The 23165-nt window shown below is 41.2% G+C and overlaps 1 protein-coding gene and 2 long non-coding RNA genes across 3 annotated transcripts in view; 1 reads left to right on the forward strand and 2 right to left on the reverse strand.

Moving 5' to 3' along the window:
- LOC138958568 (ovochymase-like) overlaps positions 1-23165 on the reverse strand; it is a 24981-nt gene continuing 1816 nt past the window's right edge. The window contains exons 3-13 of the mRNA XM_070329769.1: positions 22850-22981; positions 21947-22175; positions 21389-21576; positions 20792-21056; positions 20039-20181; positions 5914-6024; positions 5231-5420; positions 4377-4636; positions 3234-3379; positions 2253-2337; positions 1-270 (exon numbers count right to left, since the gene is read on the reverse strand). Of these exons, the coding sequence (XP_070185870.1) occupies positions 191-270; positions 2253-2337; positions 3234-3379; positions 4377-4636; positions 5231-5420; positions 5914-6024; positions 20039-20181; positions 20792-21056; positions 21389-21576; positions 21947-22175; positions 22850-22981 (1829 nt within the window). The 3' untranslated portion in view covers positions 1-190. The remainder of the gene's footprint in view (positions 271-2252; positions 2338-3233; positions 3380-4376; positions 4637-5230; positions 5421-5913; positions 6025-20038; positions 20182-20791; positions 21057-21388; positions 21577-21946; positions 22176-22849; positions 22982-23165) is intronic.
- On the forward strand, positions 7114-9597 carry LOC138958570 (uncharacterized). The gene is made up of 4 exons (XR_011453438.1): positions 7114-7219; positions 7559-7701; positions 8890-8992; positions 9471-9597. It is a non-coding gene; the product is annotated as an uncharacterized lncRNA (long non-coding RNA).
- LOC138958571 (uncharacterized) lies at positions 12265-19529 on the reverse strand. The gene is made up of 3 exons (XR_011453439.1): positions 19069-19529; positions 17984-18132; positions 12265-14693 (listed from the first exon to the last, which is right to left on the reverse strand). It is a non-coding gene; the product is annotated as an uncharacterized lncRNA (long non-coding RNA).

Consider the following 23165-nt stretch of genomic DNA (forward strand, 5'->3'; position numbering starts at 1 on the left):
TTTAATTTACACCAACAATTTTATTCCATAATAATGGTAGCTGAAGCTGAGATTTGTACCTGTACTTTCACACCTCGACAATATCAAGATCTTCACCACAAAGGGCGGTGTGGAGAAAGACATGCATAGGGATATGGTGTATCATCCCATGTACACGGTTTATTAGGAGACACCACAGGTGTAGTTGTGTTCACGAATGCTTTGCAATGGTCTCCTGAATCCACTTGAGGTAGTTTGCAACCTGTATGTAGACACCCGGATTCTTGGCACCTAAAACAACATTAGCAATGAACTCTGCAAGGACAGTGTAGCGAATGCACTCACACATGTTTGATTATACTGAGTGGATATGTTTTATTTTTTTCGGAATACAATCATTTTTTTCATGTCAATGCATATATATGTCAGTTGAGAATCTTTTCTTTAGCTTAGACCAACACTCAGTTGGTAGCGCACTTGACGGACACATGTCTACCGCTTTATGCGCAGAAGTGCAGGTGGTTGAATACAGTATATACCTATAAACACGTGGGGGAAGGGCCCTAATATGGATCGACCACCTCCCGATCTGACCAAAATAACGGTGCTAGAGCGCTCACAACAATTTCATTCGCAACAGTGACTCTCTCTAGGTAACTTGAACATGTCAAAACAATTATACGGACGCACAAACCACGTGAACTTTGGGCCGTCAGTTTTAACTAAGTTATTGCACTTCTGGCTGCGTTCACTCTAAATGTGACCATTATAATGGGCTAGTTTCTGTCCACAGACACAGGGCGTTTGCACAAACATTTTGCTATGTATGACAGCTAAGACGGTAATTGTTACATTTTAGCATTCTTTCTAGCCAAAAAAATAAATAATGACAACATCTTAAAGTATGTGTGTGTCCCCTAATATGGACTACACTTAAACAAATTTAATTAACACCACACACACAAAAAAGACTGGTTTCATTTATGCATATTTGGAAGTATAATGTGCTTTTTACAATGATTTGTGACGACCTCTTCACTGGTCCATTTAGGCGCCCAGGCTCCTAATATGGACCATTTGTGCATTTTTGAGTCACTTGAGAAAAAGTGACTCTATGTAATCGGTCAGTGTTAGTCTGTCCGGCCGGCCGGCCGTCCGTAGACACCACCTTAACGTTGGACTTTTCTCGGAAACTATCAAAGCGATCGGGCTCATATTTTGTTTAGTCGTGACCTCCAATGACCTCTACACTTTAACGATGGTTTCGTTGACCTTTGACCTTTTTCAAGGTCACAGGTCAGCGTCAAAGGAAAAATTAGACATTTTATATCTTTGACAAAGTTCATCGGATGTGATTGAAACTTTGTAGGATTATTCTTTACATCAAAGTATTTACATCTGTAGCCTTTTACGAACGTTATCAGAAAAACAAGGGAGATAACTAGCCTTTTCTGTTCGGCAACACACAACTTAACGTTGGGCTTTTCTCGGAAACTATAAAAGTGACCGGGCTCAAATTTTATGTGAACGTGACTCATTGTGTTGTGAATAGCAATTTCTTCCTGTCCATCTGATGCCTCATATAATATTCAGAACTGCGAAAGTGACTCGATCGAGCGTTTGCTCTTCTTGTTCTGTATTTAATTTAGCTGAATGTCTATCAAAGCTAAGTCCCTCCAATTAGGCCTGACGGGTCGCTAAAGAGAGAACAACTACCAAACATAAAATGAAACTTTTTTTGCAAGAAAACAAACTAGTTGTAGCTAACTATTATTAACTATTAAACTAGTTATCAGCATGCAACAAAATGTGGTTCATATTAGGGGACCTTCCCCTACACACCGAGGAAGCGCGACTCTCATTTTACTGTTAGCTTTCGGGAAGGAAGGGACCCGACATTTCCCGCAATGGGATAATAAAGAACTTAAAATGAGTATATCTCTGATACAAAGATCTTTCTGTGGTGGAAGTGATGTCACATTTTTGCTTAGCTCGCAGGTCACCGCGTTCAGCTCAGTTCTGCCTGCACAACCCATGGTGAACTAACCACTTACCGTCAAACACTCAAAGAGTTTCTTCCTTAGGTGTTATACCCCTTTTATGAACACCACCAATCTGAGAACACCATGCTTGAAAGAGAAGGAGCCTTAAAATGAACGTAAATTTACAGATGCAATGGAAACAAAAATCTCAGGCAAAGGAGGAGGGGTCTTGGCAAGGACAAAGATTAAGACCTCATATTCATGCATAAAACGTGAGCAAGGAAGACATACCCGCGCACGATATACCCCAGGACGTGATTCCGTACACCACCCAGTGTCCGCCTATCTCACACGCCAGCGGTCCACCGGAGTCTCCCTGCAACAATGTCAGGAATGACGTCAACACGCCAAAAAGAAAACACGTCAGAAATGACGTCCACACACAATCATGAAACACGTCAGCAAGGACGTCCACACACAATTATAAAACACGCCAGCAATGACGTCCACTGACACACATATAAAACACGTCAGAAATGACGTCCACACACAATCATGAAACACGTCAGCAAGGACGTCCACACACAATTATAAAACACGCCAGCAATGACGTCCACACAGATATAAAACACGTCAGAAATGACGTCCACACAAAAATTATAAAACACGTCAGCAATGACATCCACACACAGATATAAAACACGTCAGCAAGGACGTACATTAATACACAAAGCACATCAGCAGTGATCATATCCACACAGAAACAAAACATGTCAACTACGACGTCGATCCACGCATAGTAAAACATGTCAACAATGACGTCCGCACAAAAATAAAACACCTCAGCAAAAACTTCAACAGAAAAAGAAACACGTATTTCAAACGAAGCAAATTGCGGAGAAAAGTGATTGCAATGCGGCACGTCATTGATTACCTGACCCACTTATATACTCCGTATTTCAGTTCTTTGCAAAAGTGTGGCACCCAAGAAGACAAAAGACGTCATCTAAATCGTAGATGATAATAATCGCAATTTGTAAAAGTGTGCATGTCATCAAGACGGTTCACTTTATGCCACAAAAATGGACAGTATTCGAACTGAGCCGCAATTAAGTACTAAATCAAATCTAATCGGGGGTGGCGAGACTTCTAACATGGGGAAATCACAAAGTGAACAGTCTCGATGACATGCGCACTTTTACAAATTGCCTTTTTTTTTAAAGGTAGGTATCTTAGAAGGTGGGGAGTTAGGTGTCCAATGTACTGACTTACCCCACACGCATCAGAGCCTCCGTTTTCATAGCCAGCACAGACCATAGTGTCCAGAACCTGTCCGTCGTACCAGTCAGGAAGGTTGCACTTGTTTGTACTGATCAGAGGCACCGCCGCTTGCTTCAGCTTTCCAGCACAGCAAGTGGCTAAGTAAGAAAGTTGAGAGACATGTATCAGTAGTGATGTAAGCCTCAGTGAAGGTTACAAAGCGTCTGGCATTGTTTCCCTTCATGTCACAGTGTTAGACACAAGCAACTCGTCAAAAGACAAACAGTTCAGACTTTTTTTGGGGGTTAAATTATCCTTAGTAAAATCAGTCATTTATGAGAAGTCTAACAAAATTCCTTGGGCACACAAAAAAGAAACCTCCGAAGAAAGTAAATGCGAAGGTGGAGTGGCCTTCCCTCATTTAAACAAAAAAGCACTTTGACATAATAAAGACATAAAGCGTTGGACACAAAAACACTAAGCCTTGAAATGAAGGCACAATTATACGTAAAACAAGGTCTTCTTCTTCTGTCTTCTTCTGCGTTCGTGGGCTGAAACTCTCACGTACACTCGTGTTTTTACACGAGTGGAATTTTACGTGTATGACCGTTTTTACCCCGCCATTAAGGCAGCCATACGCCGCTTTCGGAGGAAGCATGCTGGGTATTTTCGTGTTTCTGTAACCCACCGAACTCTGACATGGATTACAAGATCTTTTCCGTGCGCACTTGGTCTTGTGCTTGCGTGTACGTACACACGAAGGGGGATAAGCCACTAGCAGGTCTGCACATAAGTTGACCTGGGAGATCGGAAAAATCTCCACACTTAACTTAATTGGCCCACCAGGCGGCCGCGGCCGGGATTCGAACCCTCGACCTTCCGATTAAGAGGCCGACGTCTTACCATCCCGCCACAGCGCCCGTCTAGACAAGGTCTTCCAAAGAGATGAAGTCTTTACAAGGAGGGCAAGGCAAGGCAAGGCAAGGCAAGGCAAGGCAAGGCAAAGGAGTTATTCAAGAAACCCCATGGGGGTATATGAAAAACAAAAGAAAAAGAAAAGAAAAAGAAAGAAATGCAAACTGTTTCAACATCATTCCGATATATATGCGATGGCGAAAACAAAAATGCACTATCTGTGGAGCTTGCATTACTCACACAGTGTCTCCCCAAAGCCCGTGATATAGCACACTTCTCCGGGCGGGAGAGTCACGGGTGCCAGGCAGGCCACGTTGACGTAACGTCCTACTTTTGTTGGCTGCGCTAGCTTGATCAAAGCCACGTCATTGGCTGACGTCACGTCATCATAGTCGTGACGCGTGATGATCTTGCTGACGTTGAGCAACTGCTGGTGTGGGCTTGACGTCATCAGTTCTTGCTGACCCACCATGACGCTCCACTCCGTCGTTCGCCAGTTGCTGCAACGTACGTTTTGTTTTATATACGGAAGATCAAAAATACCAAATCTTTAGGAATGCATCCGTTCACACAAACTCAATTGTTAAGCAGGATGTGAATCTGTGTTACTCTTTCTCGTTTCCAGATGTATCAGTAAACCGGCGTCTTTCATAATCAAGAGGTGCCATTTGCATTGCTGGTCACTTCATGCCTTCTTTAACCAATTGACAATTGTAAATTGTCCGCTTGAGATAACTGACTAATTAGATATATTTAATTACATGTCATGTAAGCTTAACTACAGTCTCCATTTCTATCAGGGGTTGTAACTACATAATGAAGACACTAAAATACGTATACTGTTCCATTGTATTACAATGTTTCCTTCAACCAAATGCATTCGTGTCACTCACAATACGCCTAGCAACTCACAACTTTGACACCACTTTCGAGTGAAAGGTATCTTAAGTTCATAGAAAAAGTATTACTGTTGGTAAACTATGTAAGCATAAAGAGATGATAGTGATACCCTATCAGAATGTATCACATCAACATATCACGTACAAGACTCGTTTCTACCACAAATCATGTATTTGCATGTCATATTGCCTGACCTTTGAAAGCAGTGAGCAGCGCAGAGGACCCAGTAAGGGTCAATAAGAGTGCCGCCACACAGGTGTTTGCCGGACAGTCGGACGGACACCTGCCACGGCCAGCTGCCCTCCACCCCCTCCCGGCCGCCGACCACGCGGTGACTGTCCAGGTGAGGTTGGATGACCGGTCTGCCGCACTGCGGGTTGTTGGCTGCACGTGATAAAGCACGGTATGGTTTTGTTTTTACATTCAATATTGGACTGAATGTGTTGCGGTAGACTAGGAATCGAGATGAGAGTAATAGGCAGGTGTGTGTGTGTGTGTGTGTGTGTGTGTGTGTATGTGTGTGGGTGTGTGTGTGTGTATGTATGTATGTGTGCGTGTGTATGTGTGTGTGTGTGCGCGTGTGTGTGTGTGTGTGTGTGTGTGCGTGTATGTCAGTGTATGCGTGTGTATGTGTGTGTGCGCGCCCGCGCGCGCGCGCGTGTGTGTGTGTGTGTGTGTGTGTGTGTGTGTGTGTGTGTGTTGAACAATCAAGAAAATGGACAGCTATGTTCTCATCCGCAAACACATACGAACGAAGGTACCGAAACAATCATACACACACAGACGCACGAACGAACGCTAAAACACACAACAACGGCAAACTTCACTGAAACATAACTATCAAATTGACACAACATTGAAAAAAGAAATGACCTACGGCATATCAGTTCATCATCTCCGTCGAAGCAGTTCCAGAGACCGTTACACACCAAGTCATAGGGGATGCAACGACCGTTTTTACACGTGTACTCTGCCGATGTGCAGGCTCCTGGAAACAGATGTAAACAGGAGATCATGACATTGACCAAAGTAGGCAAGACTGAAGCTACGGCATAAGTATGGAGAAAGGGGGGGGGGGGGGGGGGGGGAGTGCGAGCGCATGTCTGCCGTCTGTCAGAGAAAGAGGGAGAACAAGATAGCAAAAGAGATTGAGACAGACTGCACAGACAAACAGACGGAAACACAGTCAGACTTTGGGAAGAAGGAACAAAACGAGGGAGAAAGTGAGCGGATGTTTTCGTCCTAAGAACGAAGTTTTATGTCTGTCCATCTACCTGCTGGTCTGTCTCTATACATGTATGTATATATGGCCCTAAATACCTCAAGGAACTGCTCGTCACATATGACAATCCCTCTGACTACAACCTCCGCTCACGCGCTGACAGTCGCAAACTGGAAACTCTCGAGCGAAGCTTGCCTTCTTTTGGAGATCGCTCGTTTGCTTCTGCGGCTGCCATTGTCTGGAATTCTCTCCCTTCCTCCGTTCGCCATTCTGCTTCTAAGGACTCTTTCCGCAGTTCCCTTAAAACGCACCTTTTTCGCGAATCCTTGTAAATTGTCCTTGCCATCTTTATAGACTGTTAGAGGTGAAGTTAGATTCGTTGTTTGAATGTGTCTTTTTTGTATAGTTGCTTCAGCTTTGATTGAGCCATAGGATTGTGTATGAAATTTGCATTTTGTCTTTCTTTTTCTTGCTGAGTGTATGTACAGTCTAGAGAGGAGACGGACATGGTGTGAGCTTGTCCAGGGGGGTATATGAACATCTCAGTGGCAGGGGTATCCTTGGCATTCGATGTCAGTAATCCCACACGTTTTGGGCTTATTTTTGTGGGCCACAAACGCGAAATGTGCCCCACAAATTTTTGGGCTTATTTTTGTGGGGCACATTTTGGTTTTGTGGGCCACAAACTGTGTTTGTGGAGCGTAAAATAAGGGGCACAAATTGAGCTCCATAAAAAATAAGGACAAATATTTGTGGGGCTTAAACAGTGTTTTTGCCCAAAAAAATGTTTTGGGCTCTTTTTTGTCTTCCTTATTTTGGACGTTGAGCGAGGTTTTCAGACCTACTGCGTTTCGGTTTTTAGTTCAGTAATGGCGGTCGAAGGCGATCTGTTTGGAAAGAATCATGATGTTTGCTAATGCGAGAGAATTGGGACGGGCGAACCTTTGCATATTAACCAGAGGTAAGTTTCCATGTTTCGTTTTATAACTGAGAGTGGGTTTATGGTAGTATGTGTTGCAACATGTGTCATTTCGACTCACTCGAGTCACTGTGTGTGTCAGTCCACAGGCGCAAGGTATCGTTCACTGAACCAACACGTAGTCTATAGTTGCCCTGAACAGGGATTTTCTCATTAATTTGAAGAAGAAGATTACCACTAGTCTACCACGTTTTTGCAACCTCTTTTCAAGGTGCATGATCATAATATTTTATAAATTCTTTTTGTTTTTAAAGATTGAGTCTAACTTGAAATACTCAAATCAGTAGGTGACCTGATCGGTTCCCAATTATTTTATTGCAGGTTGGCATCAATCAGAAGAGAGCTAGAGCTAGTATGTTCAACTTCAAGGTCTCCTCTCAGCCGAAAAAGCCAACCGATTGCTGCATGATCTTGAGGCTGTCACTGACAGAAGTAAAATATTTGATGCCACTGCCGCAAATCAGGTAAGAGTAAGGCGAAGAGGTTTTATTATGTACAACTGTCAGTGTTATGATACAGTGTTGTTTTTCCTTCCCCTCCCTCAGATTCTCAAGTTCTGGTCAGAATAACTCATATGGAGGTGTGTGTGACTGTGAGCAAGACTGAGAGAGTGTTTTCATTTTATTTGTACAATTCATGACATGTTCAGGGATAATAATAAAATAATGAACACCTACTGACTTAATTAGAGTCCAAACCACAGAACTGCTCGAAGCTCTTAGCTTTATTTCACCAGTATGATGATCATGCAGTTCCTCCAGTATTAGAATCATTACTAATACTAGAAGCGCATGACTTTCAGTGTGTACCTTTAAGTTTAATAAAGTACAATGTATTGCTGTAAACAGTCACTCACTCACTCACTGTCAGGATATCTCATTCTCAGTGAAACTGTGTGTCAAGTTCTATTATTTTTTTCCTTTGTGCTCTACACACATGCATACATGCTATACATACCATATAAACATGTTATGTAATATACGTATATATATGCACACATCAACTTGTCTACATTGTATGTCTGTCACTATATCAATCAATCAATCAATGACGCTTATATCGCGCATATTCCGTGGGTACAGTTCTAGGCGCTCTGCAGTGATGCCGTGTGAGATGAAATTTTATACGGCCAGTAGATTGCAGCCATGTCGGCGCATATTTACCTTTCACGGCCTTATTCCAAGTCACACGGGTATGGTAGACAATTATTAACTGTGCCTAAGCAATTTTGCCAGGAAAGACCCTTTTGTCAATCGTGGGATCTTTAACGTGCACACCCAATGTAGTATATATCAGTCTATGTGAACACATTCAGTTCACTGATTCAGTCAAAACTTCACTAAATGTAAAAGGACTTATAACATTTTATATTCTAGAAAGATATCAATGCCACTGTCCCACAGTATCATAAGAATCAAGCGTTAATGTTGGTTTGGTCGTTTGTTGTCGTTTTTTGTTGTTGTTGTTTTATGGGGGAGGGTGCAGTGTGTAAATTCATCTGGTTCTGTGGACAGTGTGTTTGTTGTTCCTCCACATAGGTAAATATCATACTGCATGTAGCTCCTAGTACTACTTCAACTTGTCCTGTCAACTAACTGTTTTAAAATTGGTGCTCAGAGGAATGTTACTTCAGCCAATATTATATATTACAGGTTGGCATCGATCCGGCACAGTGGAAGAAGCAGATTGATTCCTTCATGATCCGGAGGCTGTCAAGACTCAAATGGGAAATATTTCATGCTAATGGCAATTCAGGTAAGAGTTTTGCTACATGATCATATTGTGTTTTATCCTCCCTCTCAGTCTCAAATTCTGGTTATATTCTGACTGTTGGTGTGTGTTTGTGTGTGAGAACTGAATTGTGTGTGTGTGTCATGTGTGTGTGTGTTTGATTTTCCCTGGCCAGTCAGGAGAGCTGCCAGACATTAATAGTATAATACCTGCAGATTTTTCTAGCCCTGCAGATTGATGTTACACACCTTTGCTTTGCTTTTTGAATTTGATAGCAAGCGCTGACAGGGAATGTGTCTTCTATATTTCATATGTTAAAAAGTAGGCATTAAAACTTGTCTACCAGGGAATTAGAATGTTTACGCTCTTGGCATTTATGTGGGTTTAGTGTGTGTGTGTGTGTGTCAGTTACAAACACAATTTACTCCTTACTCATACTTAAAACTTGCTCTTGTCATTGTGTTTGGATTTATGATCAGTTCCTTTGTCATTCATTTGTCAGTAGGGACAGAAGATGAAAAGACCTGGCCAGTGAATGTGGATGAAAAGCAGTGCTATCCAAGTCCAGCTGTGATCGATGGGGAAACTACAGCTACAGCGGCAGTAAATGTCCACTCAGCAGGGGCAGACGAGGGGGGGGGGGGGGGGGGGGCACAGGGGGCACGTGCCCCCCCCCCCCCGAAAAAAAAATTGTAAAAAAAAATTGGAAAGCTGATTCTATGACCATTTCTAAGTTCAAATGGCACCAGATGGCACCATTTTGCTTCTTTGGGCAAAAAAATTTTCCGGGGGGGCATGCCCCCGGACCCCCCTAGCAAATTCGGGCGCTTCGCGCCCATCACATTCACTTTCGATTCAAAGTGCCCCCCCCCCCCCCCCCCCCCCTTACAAAGCAACTGATCCGCCCCTGCTCAGTATTGGTCGTACTGAGCATTACAACTTGTTGCTATTGTAAATTTGTGTCAATGTTTTAAAGGCCCACTACGCCTCATTTAAAAAGTTGTCCTCACCTTTAACATGGGATAAGACCATCCTTCCACTTGGTCACAGACCAAAAATCAACACTTTGCTTTCTGTAGTGAGGTAGATGTTTTGGTGGTTTCGGTGAAATTTTTTTTTCTTTAAAAGAAGCTGTACCTGAATTTATTCTTTAAAAGGATACCACTCTGCATTCGAGACATTTTGACGAAGCGCATTGAATTATGCCACCGAAATAAAACTAAGGCCTGTCCACTTACAAAAACTGCTAGGTCAAAGTACAGTAAATCTTACATTTTGTTAAGGAAATGTGCGGCAGTAAAATTGAATTTGGAGAATACATGGAATAACCTGGTTTTCTGGGAAGTGACATAAAAGTAAATAGAACAATTGTGAATACTTCTTCTTCTGTGTTGGTGGGCTGAAACTCCCACGTACACTCATGTTTTTGCACAAGTGGATTTTTACGTGTATGACCGTTTTTACCCCGCCATTTAGGCAGCCATACACCGCTTTCGAAGGATTGTGTATACTGATTGACATAGAGTGCCGTTGCTATGGAAACAGTCGTTACATTGGATTTCTAGGAAACAGTTTAACAGCGACATCATACATCAGAACTTCCTAATATTTGGCACAAAGATGCACATGTATCATATCTACAATCATATAGAACGATTTTTTTACAACAGACTACAGTTGAATTTTGATATCTTTTGTCATAAGAATGAACGAATTTCTCACTGCATATTCATTACAATAATTAATTTAAATTCAACTGTAGTTGTTTAAAAAACAAACAAACACATTCTATATGATTGTAGATAATACATGTGTATCCTTGTGCCAAATATTATGAATTTCTGATGTATGATGTTGCTGTAAAGCCGTTTTCTAGAAATCCCATATGACGCTGTAAATGCCAGTTTTCATCGCAACAGCAGTCAATATCCATCCACAATGTTTTCATTCATATTAATAAGTCACTTCAGAAAACCAAGTTATTCCTTGACTGTATTCTTCAAGTTTAAGTTTGGTAATTGTACTGCCGCACATTGCCTTAAGTCATAAATAAAGGGTTCCAGTAACATACCATTCTTCTTTATTGATTATGAACTTTGGAAGGTCAGATGTTGGGTCTGTTTTTTAAAAATATTTCCTTGATGTGTTGTACTAAGATCAACCGTCTGCTTGGACATATACTAAAGATCCACTACCTGGCTGCTGTCTGCAGAAAATCGATTAATTCATAGAAAAATATGCCTTACAGGGAAGCAGCTAGCCGGTTGACTGTACATGTGTTTGTGTAGAGGTGTTCTTATTGCATGTTCAAGCCAGGACAGATGGTGACCTGAAACATTTACACATTACATATGTATGCAGGACTGCTGCTGTTTAAGGCACAGTAAGCCTCCCGTAAACCATCACAGATACGGTCAGGCTTTTACACACAGTACAAACACCCTTTCATTTAAACACTCACCGATTGAGAACATCCTAGGTGCCCTCCGTAAAGAGCGAACAATTTTCAAAGAATTTATTTTTGCGTGGTTTATCTTACCCCTGAGCCATCGTGAACCCGTGTGATCCAGTTTCCCTTTTTCACCATGTAGTCGTCAGTTAGTCATTTGAATGCGACTCGATGTAAGCTTATCTACAATAGCACGTTTTTATGCACGAAACAAACGGCTGTGGTTCACAAGAACTCTAGCGATGGCTTTTGACTGTTGAGAGGAACGGCGATATGTACTGATAAACCGTCGTCTGCTTCCGGGCTTTTCTGAATGAGACCCGAAGGGAAGTAACTCATTTTGACAATCTGCAAAATTAATTCTTTAAAAATTGCTCGCTCTTTACGTTGGGCACCTAGGATGTTCCCGTTTGGTGAGCGTTCAAATGGAAGGGTGTTTGTACTGTGTGTACTATAAAAGCCTGACAGTAGTTTACGGGAGGCTTACAGCCAGCACCAAAACGAGGCGCCATTATTGGTAAAGGCTAAGTCCACGAAAATAAATTCTTTGAAAATTTCTCACGCTCGACAGAAAGCAGCCAGGATGTTCCCGTTCGGTGAGCGTTCAAATGGAAGTATGCTTGTACTGTATGTAGACGCTCGGGGAGCTCTGTGATGGTTTACGGGAGGCTTACTGTGCCTTTAAGCTTAGGTGCAAGTGTGATGATATATTTGTTTGACTGATTATGGGCATTAAAATAAAACTGCAAAAAGAATACTTACACTTGAGATCTGATTTTGTGTGTGTCTGTGCGCATGAGGGTGTGTGTGGGCCATTTGACATACTTGCAGAAGAAACAAACAGAGGTAACTGATAAACTGCATTTATTAACACAAAGATGTAAACAAAGTGAGTTCACACATTTCACAAAAGTAAAACAAGGCAGTCTCACATGCATTCACAATATTTAGTACTCACATGAATGGCCAAAGATTATAGGCTGAGAATGCAAGTTCTAATTTGGCACATTTGTACATGTAGCTGCATCTGCTAGACATATATATCCATCTTACAATAAAAAAAACCCACCTAGTGGTTAGGACATCGGCCTGAAAATCTAGGTCCTAGGTTCGAATCTCTGCAGAGGCATTTAATTTTTCCCCTTGGTTGATATAAAAATGCTCAATGCTTAGGACTGGGTGGCCGAGTGGTAACGCACTTGCGCTCGGAATCTAGAGGTTGCGTGTTCGACCCTGGGTCAGGCCGCTATTTTCTCCCCCCTTTCCTAACCTAGGTGGTGGGTTCAAGTGCTAGTCTTTCGGATGAGACGAAAAACCGAGGTCCCTTCGTGTACACGTTAAAGATCCCACGATTGACAAAAGGGTCTTTCCTGGCAAAATTGAATAGGCATAGCTAAAAATGTCCACCAAATACCCGTGTGACTTGGAATAAAGGCCGTGAAAGGTGAATGCTCGCCCTAATAGGCTTGAGGTTTGCTGGCCGATGTGAATGCGTGATATATTGTGTAAAAAATTCCATCTCACACGGCAGAAATTAATATGTAAAGCGCTTAGAGAAAACGTCACGTCAAGCGCTATATAAATCTCCCCATACAATACAATCCAGAGAGAGAGCAACCGTAAAGTTACCAGCGTAAAAGTAAAGCGTTGAATGCAGCTATGAAGGTCATGCCAGCAGTGTGGGTCAAGATTCAGGCCGCCTTCTATGCACAGAATTCTGTGTAGGATTCTCAGCTCTATCTTTACAAACACATAATCCCCAATAGTCATACAGTGGAACCCCCCTTTTAAGACCCCCTCCATTTTAAGACCTTGTTTTCTCAGACTTTCTGTTCATAACCTCTGTAAATTTACCTCCATTTTAAGACACCCTTCTTTTCAAGACCTGATTTTCTCAGATTTCTGGAGGTCTTAAAAGGGGGGTTCCACTGTAGCTGTAAGATATAATTTTGTTTAAAACACTTATGCCTTTTGGGGGAAATAAATTAATAAGAAAAGACATCACCACACTAAGAAGTCAGGGTGCTGACTTTTGCTATGTGACCAAGTGGAAGGATTTTCTTATCCCATGCAAAAAGCCTGATGAAGGTCTGACACAGTGAGGCAAAGTGTTTTAATGAGGCAGAGCAGGCCTTTAAAAAATAAGTTCACCACATCCAAGTGAAAGACAAAATCTCGGCAGACTTGGTATTACAAAAGTAACATTTCAGCACAACAAAAGAATGAATTGAACCATCCAGGATGCACCAGAACGACCCAAAAACAGAACCAATGAAAATTTTAAACAAGATAAAGACAGTACTGACTAGGATTCAAAGGAAGAAAAAGTCATGGGTTAACACATTGCATGTGCATTCTTTCTTTCTTTATTTGGTGTTTAACGTCGTTTTCAACCACGAAGGTTATATCGCGACGGGGGAAGGGGGGAGATGGGATAGAGCCACTTGTCAATTGTTTCTTGTTCACAAAAGCACTAATCAAAAATTTTCTCCAGGGGCTTGCAACATAGTACAATATATTACCTTACTGGGAGAATGCAAGTTTCCAGTACAAAGGACTTAACATTTCTTACATACTGCTTGACTAAAATCTTTACAAAAATTGACTATATTCTATACAATTAACACTTAACAAGGGTAGAAGGAGAAACAGAATCCGTTAGTCGCCTCTTACGACATGCTGGGGAGCATCGGGTAAATTCTTTCTCGTCCCGCCAACCAATATGGGACTCCCCCTAACCCGCGGGGGGTTTCGTGTGCATAATGCAGTTAAAAGATCTAAATTCTAATATTGCAAACAAAGTCTATACATGAACACGCATTGACTGAAACATACACACACATCTCCCAAAGCTAAGCCTGTGTGTAAAATACTGCCTGTGAACAGCTTAACTTAAAGCACTCAAACAACATAAAAGATAATACCACTTTATGTAGTAAAAACAAACAAACCGCTGTTGCTGTAAGAAAATATCTGCATACCAAACACTACCTGTATTTAGCTGAATTGACAACTTACATAAGTCAAAATGTACCCTTGATCCACACCGCACCACACATTATTTGTGTAGAATGTTACTGTTAATGTGTTACATGTTCATTTCACCACTAAGGCAACAGAAAACCTCTGTAAGTGTAAGCATCTTCAGATGGACTATATTAAAGCAGTTCTGGGAGCTCTGTCAGCACAGAATGAACTGAATCTGATCATCATCCGCAGCAAAGCCAGGCACCCCTCTGCAAGCTGCCTGCACGTCATATCTCGGCACCTCACTTCCTGGAAAATAAAGAAAATGTATTACTGAGCACATCCAGACTTTGCTGTGCGCTGATGGGGATATGTTTTGGGTATCGAGAAGAGGGTGTGTGTTGGGGGTGGGGGTGCGGGAAGGTAAGACTTGTTCTTCACAAGATCAGTGGGATGGAGAATGGTGTGGGTGATATTGACAGTGACAACTATGAACTAAACTGTAAACATTGTTCTGTAATATTACAGGTGCCATCATTCCTTCTTGTGAAAACCATTTATTTCATGGATATATATATTTATACTTTCATCATTAAAATTAAAAAGATAATCTTTCATCATTAAAATTAAAAAGACTTCCTCACAAGAACCTTTCTAACAACATGATATCTTGTTATGCTGCTGATGTGAGCAGCTTTTCTGGAATGTGATGGAAAGATACTATTTTTTAAATTCAGCATGAGCCACATATTTAGCGTTGACACCTTGGTTTTCTTGAGAAATGTGATGTGAATTCATTCAGAAAATTCTAACTCTGCGTAGGGGCAGTCAGGGTGTTGAATGTAGAAGTAGGTATCCAAGTACACAGGCGGTATTACAATTTACATTGTAACTCTTAGTCTTATTGAAGTTATTCATGGACATGTAAGAAAAAAAAATTAATAAAAAAAACCTGGCCAGATCTGTGATTGTGAGCCAAGGAAAGGACTGACTGTATTTACAATAATTCCAGTAATGAGTAAATCTTTCATTCTAGCTATTTCATGTTTTACTTTCTTGCATTGCAATAGTTCAATGTTCATACAAACAGTATAATGCACTTTATGAGTATAGGGTTGCAACAAACTTTAAGATGGGAAGATCGAGAGAGAAAATAAAGATATTTGTACCATTGGGCAAAAAAAATAAAAATAGGTGTGGTTAAGATAACATAGCCAAAATAAATAGGGTAGGAAGGTAGGCAATCACTTTTTTTTTAATACTTTTTTTTCTTAATAGCAGAGCAACCAAGCGTGTAGCACTCGCAACCGAAGAAGATGCCGCCATTTTTGTCATGGCAAGCGTCTGTTGGGCCTTTTTAGTAATTTCCCTTGCATCGTCTGTCGTCTGCATGACCACTTGAGCGCTTTCGCTTTCATTGCGTTTTCTGCACTCGTTTTCTTGTTTTCATTTTTTTTTGGACAAATGTAATAAAAAGTTATAGGGTCGGCCCCTAAAAATAGGGTAGGTCGGGTTACCGTAACCACATCTATTTTTTTTAGGCCTTGCTTATGTATACAAAGTACATCATACCAATTACCATGCACAGTATTAGTCTATTACTATGCATCTTCAAATGTATGAATAATTTCATCTACAAAGTACATGTACTTGTAATACAATTTACAAAGAACATAAGACTGCTGAATTATCTACATCAGAACATGTTTATAATTATAGCTTCAGACTACCATCACCAATACCTAATGTTACTATATATATATATATAAATAAATTTTACCAAAGGCAGGTTTCATGGTATTAGGCCATTTTGATAGTCTCAGATTTGCTTAGTCTTTTAAATCCATATCTGTGAGAATCTGCTGTATTTGTTGTATTAACATGCAAACTAGTTGTTGTTTAAATACTTTTTTGAAAATAAAAGTTGAAATTTTTGATAATGTGTTTATTTATGCGCGTGTGAATGGTGGCGATCGTCAAAATACGGACGGATGAATTTACTTTTGCCACAGCATCACTAAACAAAGAACTAAATTCCAACACATACATGCACAAGTATCAATGCTGTGGTGGTTGAGAGTGCCAGAACACATTGAAATGATTGTTTTTCAACAACAATCGATATCCATAACACAAATTCTAACTTATACTAGCTCCGCAAAAAAAATGTATGGGGATTCGGATCTGTCCGTCCGCATAGCGATATCAAGAGCATCGAAACTAATTGTGATTTCACAGGACAAAAACACAAGTTTACCTAATTTTGTATACTGTAAATACAAGTTTGTGCACCCTTGAAGTGAGTTATAATGTTGCCGAGGTCAATTTGCCCTTGATCGACGCACGGTGACCCGAGTTTCAAAGTTGCGATCCAGTCCGTCTAAACAATGTAACGATCGCCACTTTTTTCTTTTCATTCAAAAACTAACCGTTTGGGGAGGAAGTGACCTCACGTTGTTTTACGTTGACGCTCGCGCTCGACAGAAAAAGACCGCAACAGTTTTTCAGTTAAAAAAATCGCAAAGTAATTACATTTTCTGAGGTTTTCTAGTGTCCGTCTAGTAACAATCGCCACTCTAGCGATCGCCACTGAGTGTTGAAGTCACATTTAACTCCATTTTCGACTGTTTTAAGAAACTATTTTGACGCTCAATCGTCACGTTTCAGTGTCGAAACACGTACTGTGCATTTGCAATCAGCCGGTGTGTCCAAACTGAAATGCGAGTGATGCCTCGATTTGTGGCGATCGCTCACGTGGTTGACGGACAGAAATACCTTCTTATGGGGTAGGGGAACAGTTACTCCTCCATACAATAATGGTGTTTACAAATGATTGCAAACTTGTCTCTTTATAAACTGTTCAGACATGTCTTCTCTTCAATAATTTTCAGTTTTGCTCGGTTTGTTAATCAGGAGCACCCTGCAGATAATTTTTCATCTGTGACAATGCTCGAAATGTTGACGTAATTCCAATGCCCATATCCTTCTCTTGTTACCTCATCTAGCCAAAACCATTGAAGATAGAAAGACATTTATTGAACAAACTAGATGCACAACACCAGTCTTAACACGTTTTGTTCTTACATGTATATGAAAATATTGATGGCCATGGAATGGTTTGAAAAAAAACACGGTTTTTTCCTTCAAAACGGTCTAGGTCTGCCGGAAGTCGTATTTTTTCAAACCATTCATTTGAAGATCAATATTTTGATATACATACAAGAACAAAACTTGTTAAGAATGATGTGTTGCATATTTTTTGTTCAATAAATGTCTTTCTATCTTCAACGGTTTTGGCTATATGAGCTATATGCATGCATAGGATGACCATATTGCTTTTTAGCGTTTTCAGGGTATGCCGCTTTGCGCCTGGTTTTTAGATATAAATCCGTAAGGACCAGGACTATAAAAAAAATTACTGTTTTTAGTTGTAACAAACTCACTTTGTTGGAAAAACATGTCCTTTGAATTGTGTGCCTACATTTATTTTGTAGAATTTGAGTGTGTAAATAGTAAATTGCTGAACACAATACTGTGAAACCTGCCCATACAGATTTGACAAGCAAAAGCTGTAAGTGGTAAAGAAATGTGTAACTTACTCTTCAGGGGTAGTCTGTAATGTAAAGCACCACGCCAAGTCATCCTGATACCTCTCCAGTACATGTATCCATGTTTAAAGGTAAACTGTTGGAACTGGAAGACAGGAGCTGTATGAATGATGCACATCATCTCTGGTTTCTCAGAAGGCCTGAAAAAAAAAAGAACAATATTAACATAACATGTCTTGAAAATGAAATAAGTACTATTTCAACTTCACTATCAGAGCCAAATCACTCACTAATTCAGTAATTGTTTTGTTTATTCATTTACAACCATAGTTCATACACTGATACAGCAGCATTTGATTATGTGCATGTAGATTACAGATATATCAAGCATTTTATAAACTTGAGTAAAAAAGGTTGGTAGCAACCCCATAGACAATTATATAAAAAAACAACAACAGGTGTTTCGCTGTACCACGCTGCAACACCGAACAATACAGACAGTCGTTCTTCCCACGATCCACAATAGAGTGGAATCACCTGGACAACACAGTTGTCCACTCAGCCTCTACTGAGGCATTCAAGTCGGCGCTGACCACCAGCCGTCGCTAAACGACGTCGCTGCGCACACCCACCCGTCGCGCCAAAGCCAGCAATCTGGATGCTAGCGACGTAAGGCCTAAAGAAAAAATAGGTGTGGTTACGGTAACCCGACCTACCCTATTTTTAGGGGCCGACCCTATAACTTTTTATTACATTTGTCAAAAAAAGAGAAAGAAACGAGTGCAGAAAACGCAATGAAAGCGACAGCGCTCCAGTCGCACACTTATTTCCCTGTCAAGTAGGTTTAATTTGTACACATTAGAAAAAAAGTAAAAAAAAAAAAAAAAAGTGATTGCCTACCTTCCTACCCTATTTTTTTTGGTTATGTTACCGTAACCACACCTATTTTTTTTTTGGCCTAACGCACAGCCACAGAGATACAGTACAGAACACAACAATTAAACACACTCATGCAGTGACTCAGTCACACCCAGTTACTCAGTAACACACACATACACACCAGATAAATCTTGCTCAGTTCTACAAAGGCCACGTTTGCAATGGTCATGTCTTGGATTTTCAAAACAATAACTTACCTGCTGGTTGATCCAAACCGATGATTGAAAATCAGTGAGACTGAGAGGAAAATGTCCTGTAGTGTACAGTGCGATTCATCGCCAACCTTCCCATTCAAGGCAGACCGTGTCCAAAATCAGCTGTACCATTCACATCCCGATTGCATTCCTTCAGAAGGGCAGTCAGTGTTTAAACTTCTTTGTCGATACTATTTCTCTGGTGGACGTGTTGAACTGCCAAAATCGTCAACACCCCTATTCTGTACTCCACTGAGGAAGAGCGTTTTATTGTGTCTTAAAACCGACTTCTCGGGAAAGTGATCAATCGAATTTTATGGTCCACAAAAACTTGCTTCATATTTTATTTAAGGACTACTTTTATTTGCCTTTATTTTTATGGCGCACATTTTGTGCCCCACATTTTGTTTTGGCCTTCATTTTGTGGTCCACAAACTGGAAATGTGGCCCACAAATATTTGGCCTTATTTTTGTGGTCCACAAACTGGAAATATGCCCCACAAATTTGTGGGCTTATTTGTTGGATTAATGACATCGAATGCCAAGGATACAGGGGGATGGAAGCACTTGCTAATGAGTGGGAGTGTGTATGCGCGTGGTGTGCACGAGGATGTATGCACGTGAGTGATATTTGTAAATGTGTACTATGATGATATCATCTTTGTATTTATATTATTGAAATTGTTATATCTCGATGTACAGCGCTAAGAGCATAGTTAAATTTGTGAAGCGGCGCTATATAAGCTATCTTTATTATTATTATTATTATTATTATTATGTTTATGTCGGTGTGGCAAAGTGAGAGGAATCAAGGAATTTTTTTTATTGTTTCGTTATTTCTTATACTTCTTTATTGGTTCGTTTGCCTGCTTGTCTGTCTTGTTCTTTTGTTTCCCTAAGCAAATTCGTTATGCCCGTTAACTCGCCACGACTACCGTATTGTGATCAAGCTTGCATGCTTGCTGTTACCTACGTCTAGGCGGGTGCGAGGTATAGGTGAGGTTGAAGCCCACTCCGCCCACCTCGGCGTCCGACGTGAACTTGACCAGCACTGTGTGAGACGTGGACGTGAAGTCCAGAGGCAATCGCTGACCACACAGCATTTCTTTGGCCTTCCTGTCAACATGGACATCTCGTGAGTAAGCTTACTGTGTCGGCTGTTGCTTGAACAAAATGAGACATAGTCTTAGTCTTCTTCCTAGACCTTCTGCGCATTACTTTCTTTGTCTGTCTGTATATCTGTCAGTCTGTTAGTCTGTCTGCATGTCTGTCTGTCTGTCTGTCTGTCTGTCTGTCTGTCTGTCTATATATCTGTCTTTCTGTCACTTTCTTTTTCTCTTTCTTTTCCATGTTTGTGTCCGTTTTCTGTGTGTTTTGTTGTTGTTGTATTTTGCTGTAACAAGCACTTAACATCTCTCTCTCTCTCTCTCTTTCTCTCTCTCTCTCTCTCTCTCTCTCTCTCTCTCTCTCTCTCTCTCTCTTATTTATTTTTTGGTGTGGATACAACTCATTTCACTCTTTTATTTTATGTTTGGGAAGTGGGAATTTGCAAAAAAAATTGGTTATTTTGTTTTGTCTCCAATCAAACGCGTATCCCTATCATCTTTATATTCTCCCCCATGGAAAGGAGCTGTATGGCTACATTTCAATTTAAATATATCCCACTGTCATTGTCGGTGCCAGTGCTTTGCCCTGTATTCACCTCCACAGATGTTAGTCTACTCACGAGAAATCATCGTCATAAATGGCCACAAAGTCATAGTCGCAGTCTCTGGCCCATTCCATCTCAAAATCAGTAAATTTGATGTCTATGACTTCTCCCTGGGGAACGGTGATCAGCCACTGGCACGCCTGAAGACCTAGATAGGAACTTGTGCCGTCATAGCCTGGTGATGTCACCACGCCCGACGATGACGTCAGAAGGCGCGGATGACCGTCACACCCTTCTCCCGGGACGGGAGTGGTGTGCGTCACAGCTGCTGACGTCGTTACTGGAAGTATAAATAAATCAGATTTTAACAAACCGTTATTTTGTTGGTTTCTTGGTAAGGTTTTGTTTCTGTTTATTTAAAAAAAATGTCCATCCATGCTGAGTTTTCAACAGTAGCCTACATTGAAAGAGTTATTCTGTACGTCAAGTCTTCCTCTCTCAAGGACAGAAGACAAATGAGCACACTGAGTAATCAGTCTTTTAAATGTGAAAGTCGCGGTCAGACACAAACCCCTAAACGTGCCTGCACACGTCATTTAGGTCAGGTAAATTATAGTGATGGTTAATAATTACACGGGCTTCAGACAAAACACAGGAAGAATGAGGACCTACATGTACTCGTGGTGGTCCATGTGATGTGAAATCCACGTCCCTCAACTCCTCCGTCAGAGAAGAATCTGATAAAGAGTTGTCTGTCGCTGGATACGACGTCACCGGGGCGATATTTGCCACATAACGTCCCCAATAGCGAGGCTGTCTCGTCGAATCCGTCATATATTGACAGGCTGTCCATACTACAGCTGAAATTACAATCACATACATGTATGTTTGGATATTACGATTGGTGTCCGAAGTATAACAAACTAAATCTAAAACCTTTGCTCTCTGTCTCTTCTGCTCTAGCCTGTGCAACTGCTCTCCACACAAACACCCTTTTAAACCAAATCAGTCCTTTATGTGTTTTTTGGGGTAAAAAAACCCATTTATCTTTTTAGTTGCCTGTCAAAAAGAAAGCAACAAGAGGAACGCTGGCACAGGAAATAAATGAAGAAAGAAATAAGGGTAAATGAAGGAAGGAAGGATGGATAGAACGAAGATGAACCCCAAACAACACAGATCAACAACAAAAAGCCTATAAACTTATTCCTAACACATAAAAACTCCACAAACTTCGGTGAGTTTTCGAGCATGAAGTCTTCAAAGTGAAGAACGATTTTGCTTGCAGGGGGTCCTATGATCTGCCAACCGCAGTTCGCAGACGGTGGATAGTGTGCTGATGTCGTCAAGCTATACCCTGGTGACGCAATAAGGCCAGATTTGCCGTCAAGCCTTATGACGCCATTGCACGTGCTTGCTGGTGTGGGAGGGACTGTGCTGAGAGTCGGTGAAGGTGTGGTGGCTGTGGACAAAAACTGAATGAGAAATGTGTGTGTTTGACACATGCAAAAGTGGAAGTATGGCTCAGGGGACCCGCAGACGAGTGTCCAGGCAGAAAGGACATGTGAACGTTTTGATATAACAGACCCACACGTAAAACCAAACCGGCATTGGCACTGAGCAAACTGCGACAGATAAGCAACAAACACAATCAAAATTTGACTAAATGTAAAAAAAAAGTTCATGAGTAGCAGCTGGACAGAAGAACAAAACAAGAGACAATCAGGCAAATTAACACACACACACACACACACACACACACACACACACACACACACACACACACACACACACACACACACACACACACACACACGCGGACAGAGGCACACAAAACAGGTAGGTGTACTGACAACACAAACACCGACACACAAAACGGTCAGGTGTACTGACACACAGAAACACACACAACGTACAGGCATATTGATAAACACGTGTAGACACAAAATGGATAGGTGTACTGACACACTGTCACTGGCAGACCCACAAAACGGCCAGGTACACTGGCACACAGACAGAGACACACAAAACGGACATGGTATACTGACACAAGACACACACACACACACACACACACACACACACACACACACACACACACACACACACACACACACAAGAGGCAGGCAGACTGACCAGTGGGGACGACGGCGAACCAGTGAAGGCCGAAGCCTTTGCCTGTGTGCGAGTAGTCTGACTTGAAGGTCACCATGGCATGGTTCGACGACAGCCCCATCGGAGGTGGTATGTTGCTGCCGCAGTACTGACCTGCGAACAACAACTTGAGAAATAAAACTTCTTTTGAAAAATTAATGAGATGGTCATAGGTGTCTGAAAATAAATCTCCATTTAAAATGTTGTGTGTGTGTGTGAGGAATTTCTCAAACAAAAACATCAAAGCCGACAAAGGATTGAGGCCAACATTTCCAGCAAGCGCTCTCATTTTTATGTG

The sequence above is a fragment of the Littorina saxatilis genome, linkage group LG2 (assembly GCF_037325665.1).
Source record: "Littorina saxatilis isolate snail1 linkage group LG2, US_GU_Lsax_2.0, whole genome shotgun sequence".
NCBI classification, from domain to species: Eukaryota; Metazoa; Mollusca; class Gastropoda; order Littorinimorpha; family Littorinidae; genus Littorina; species Littorina saxatilis.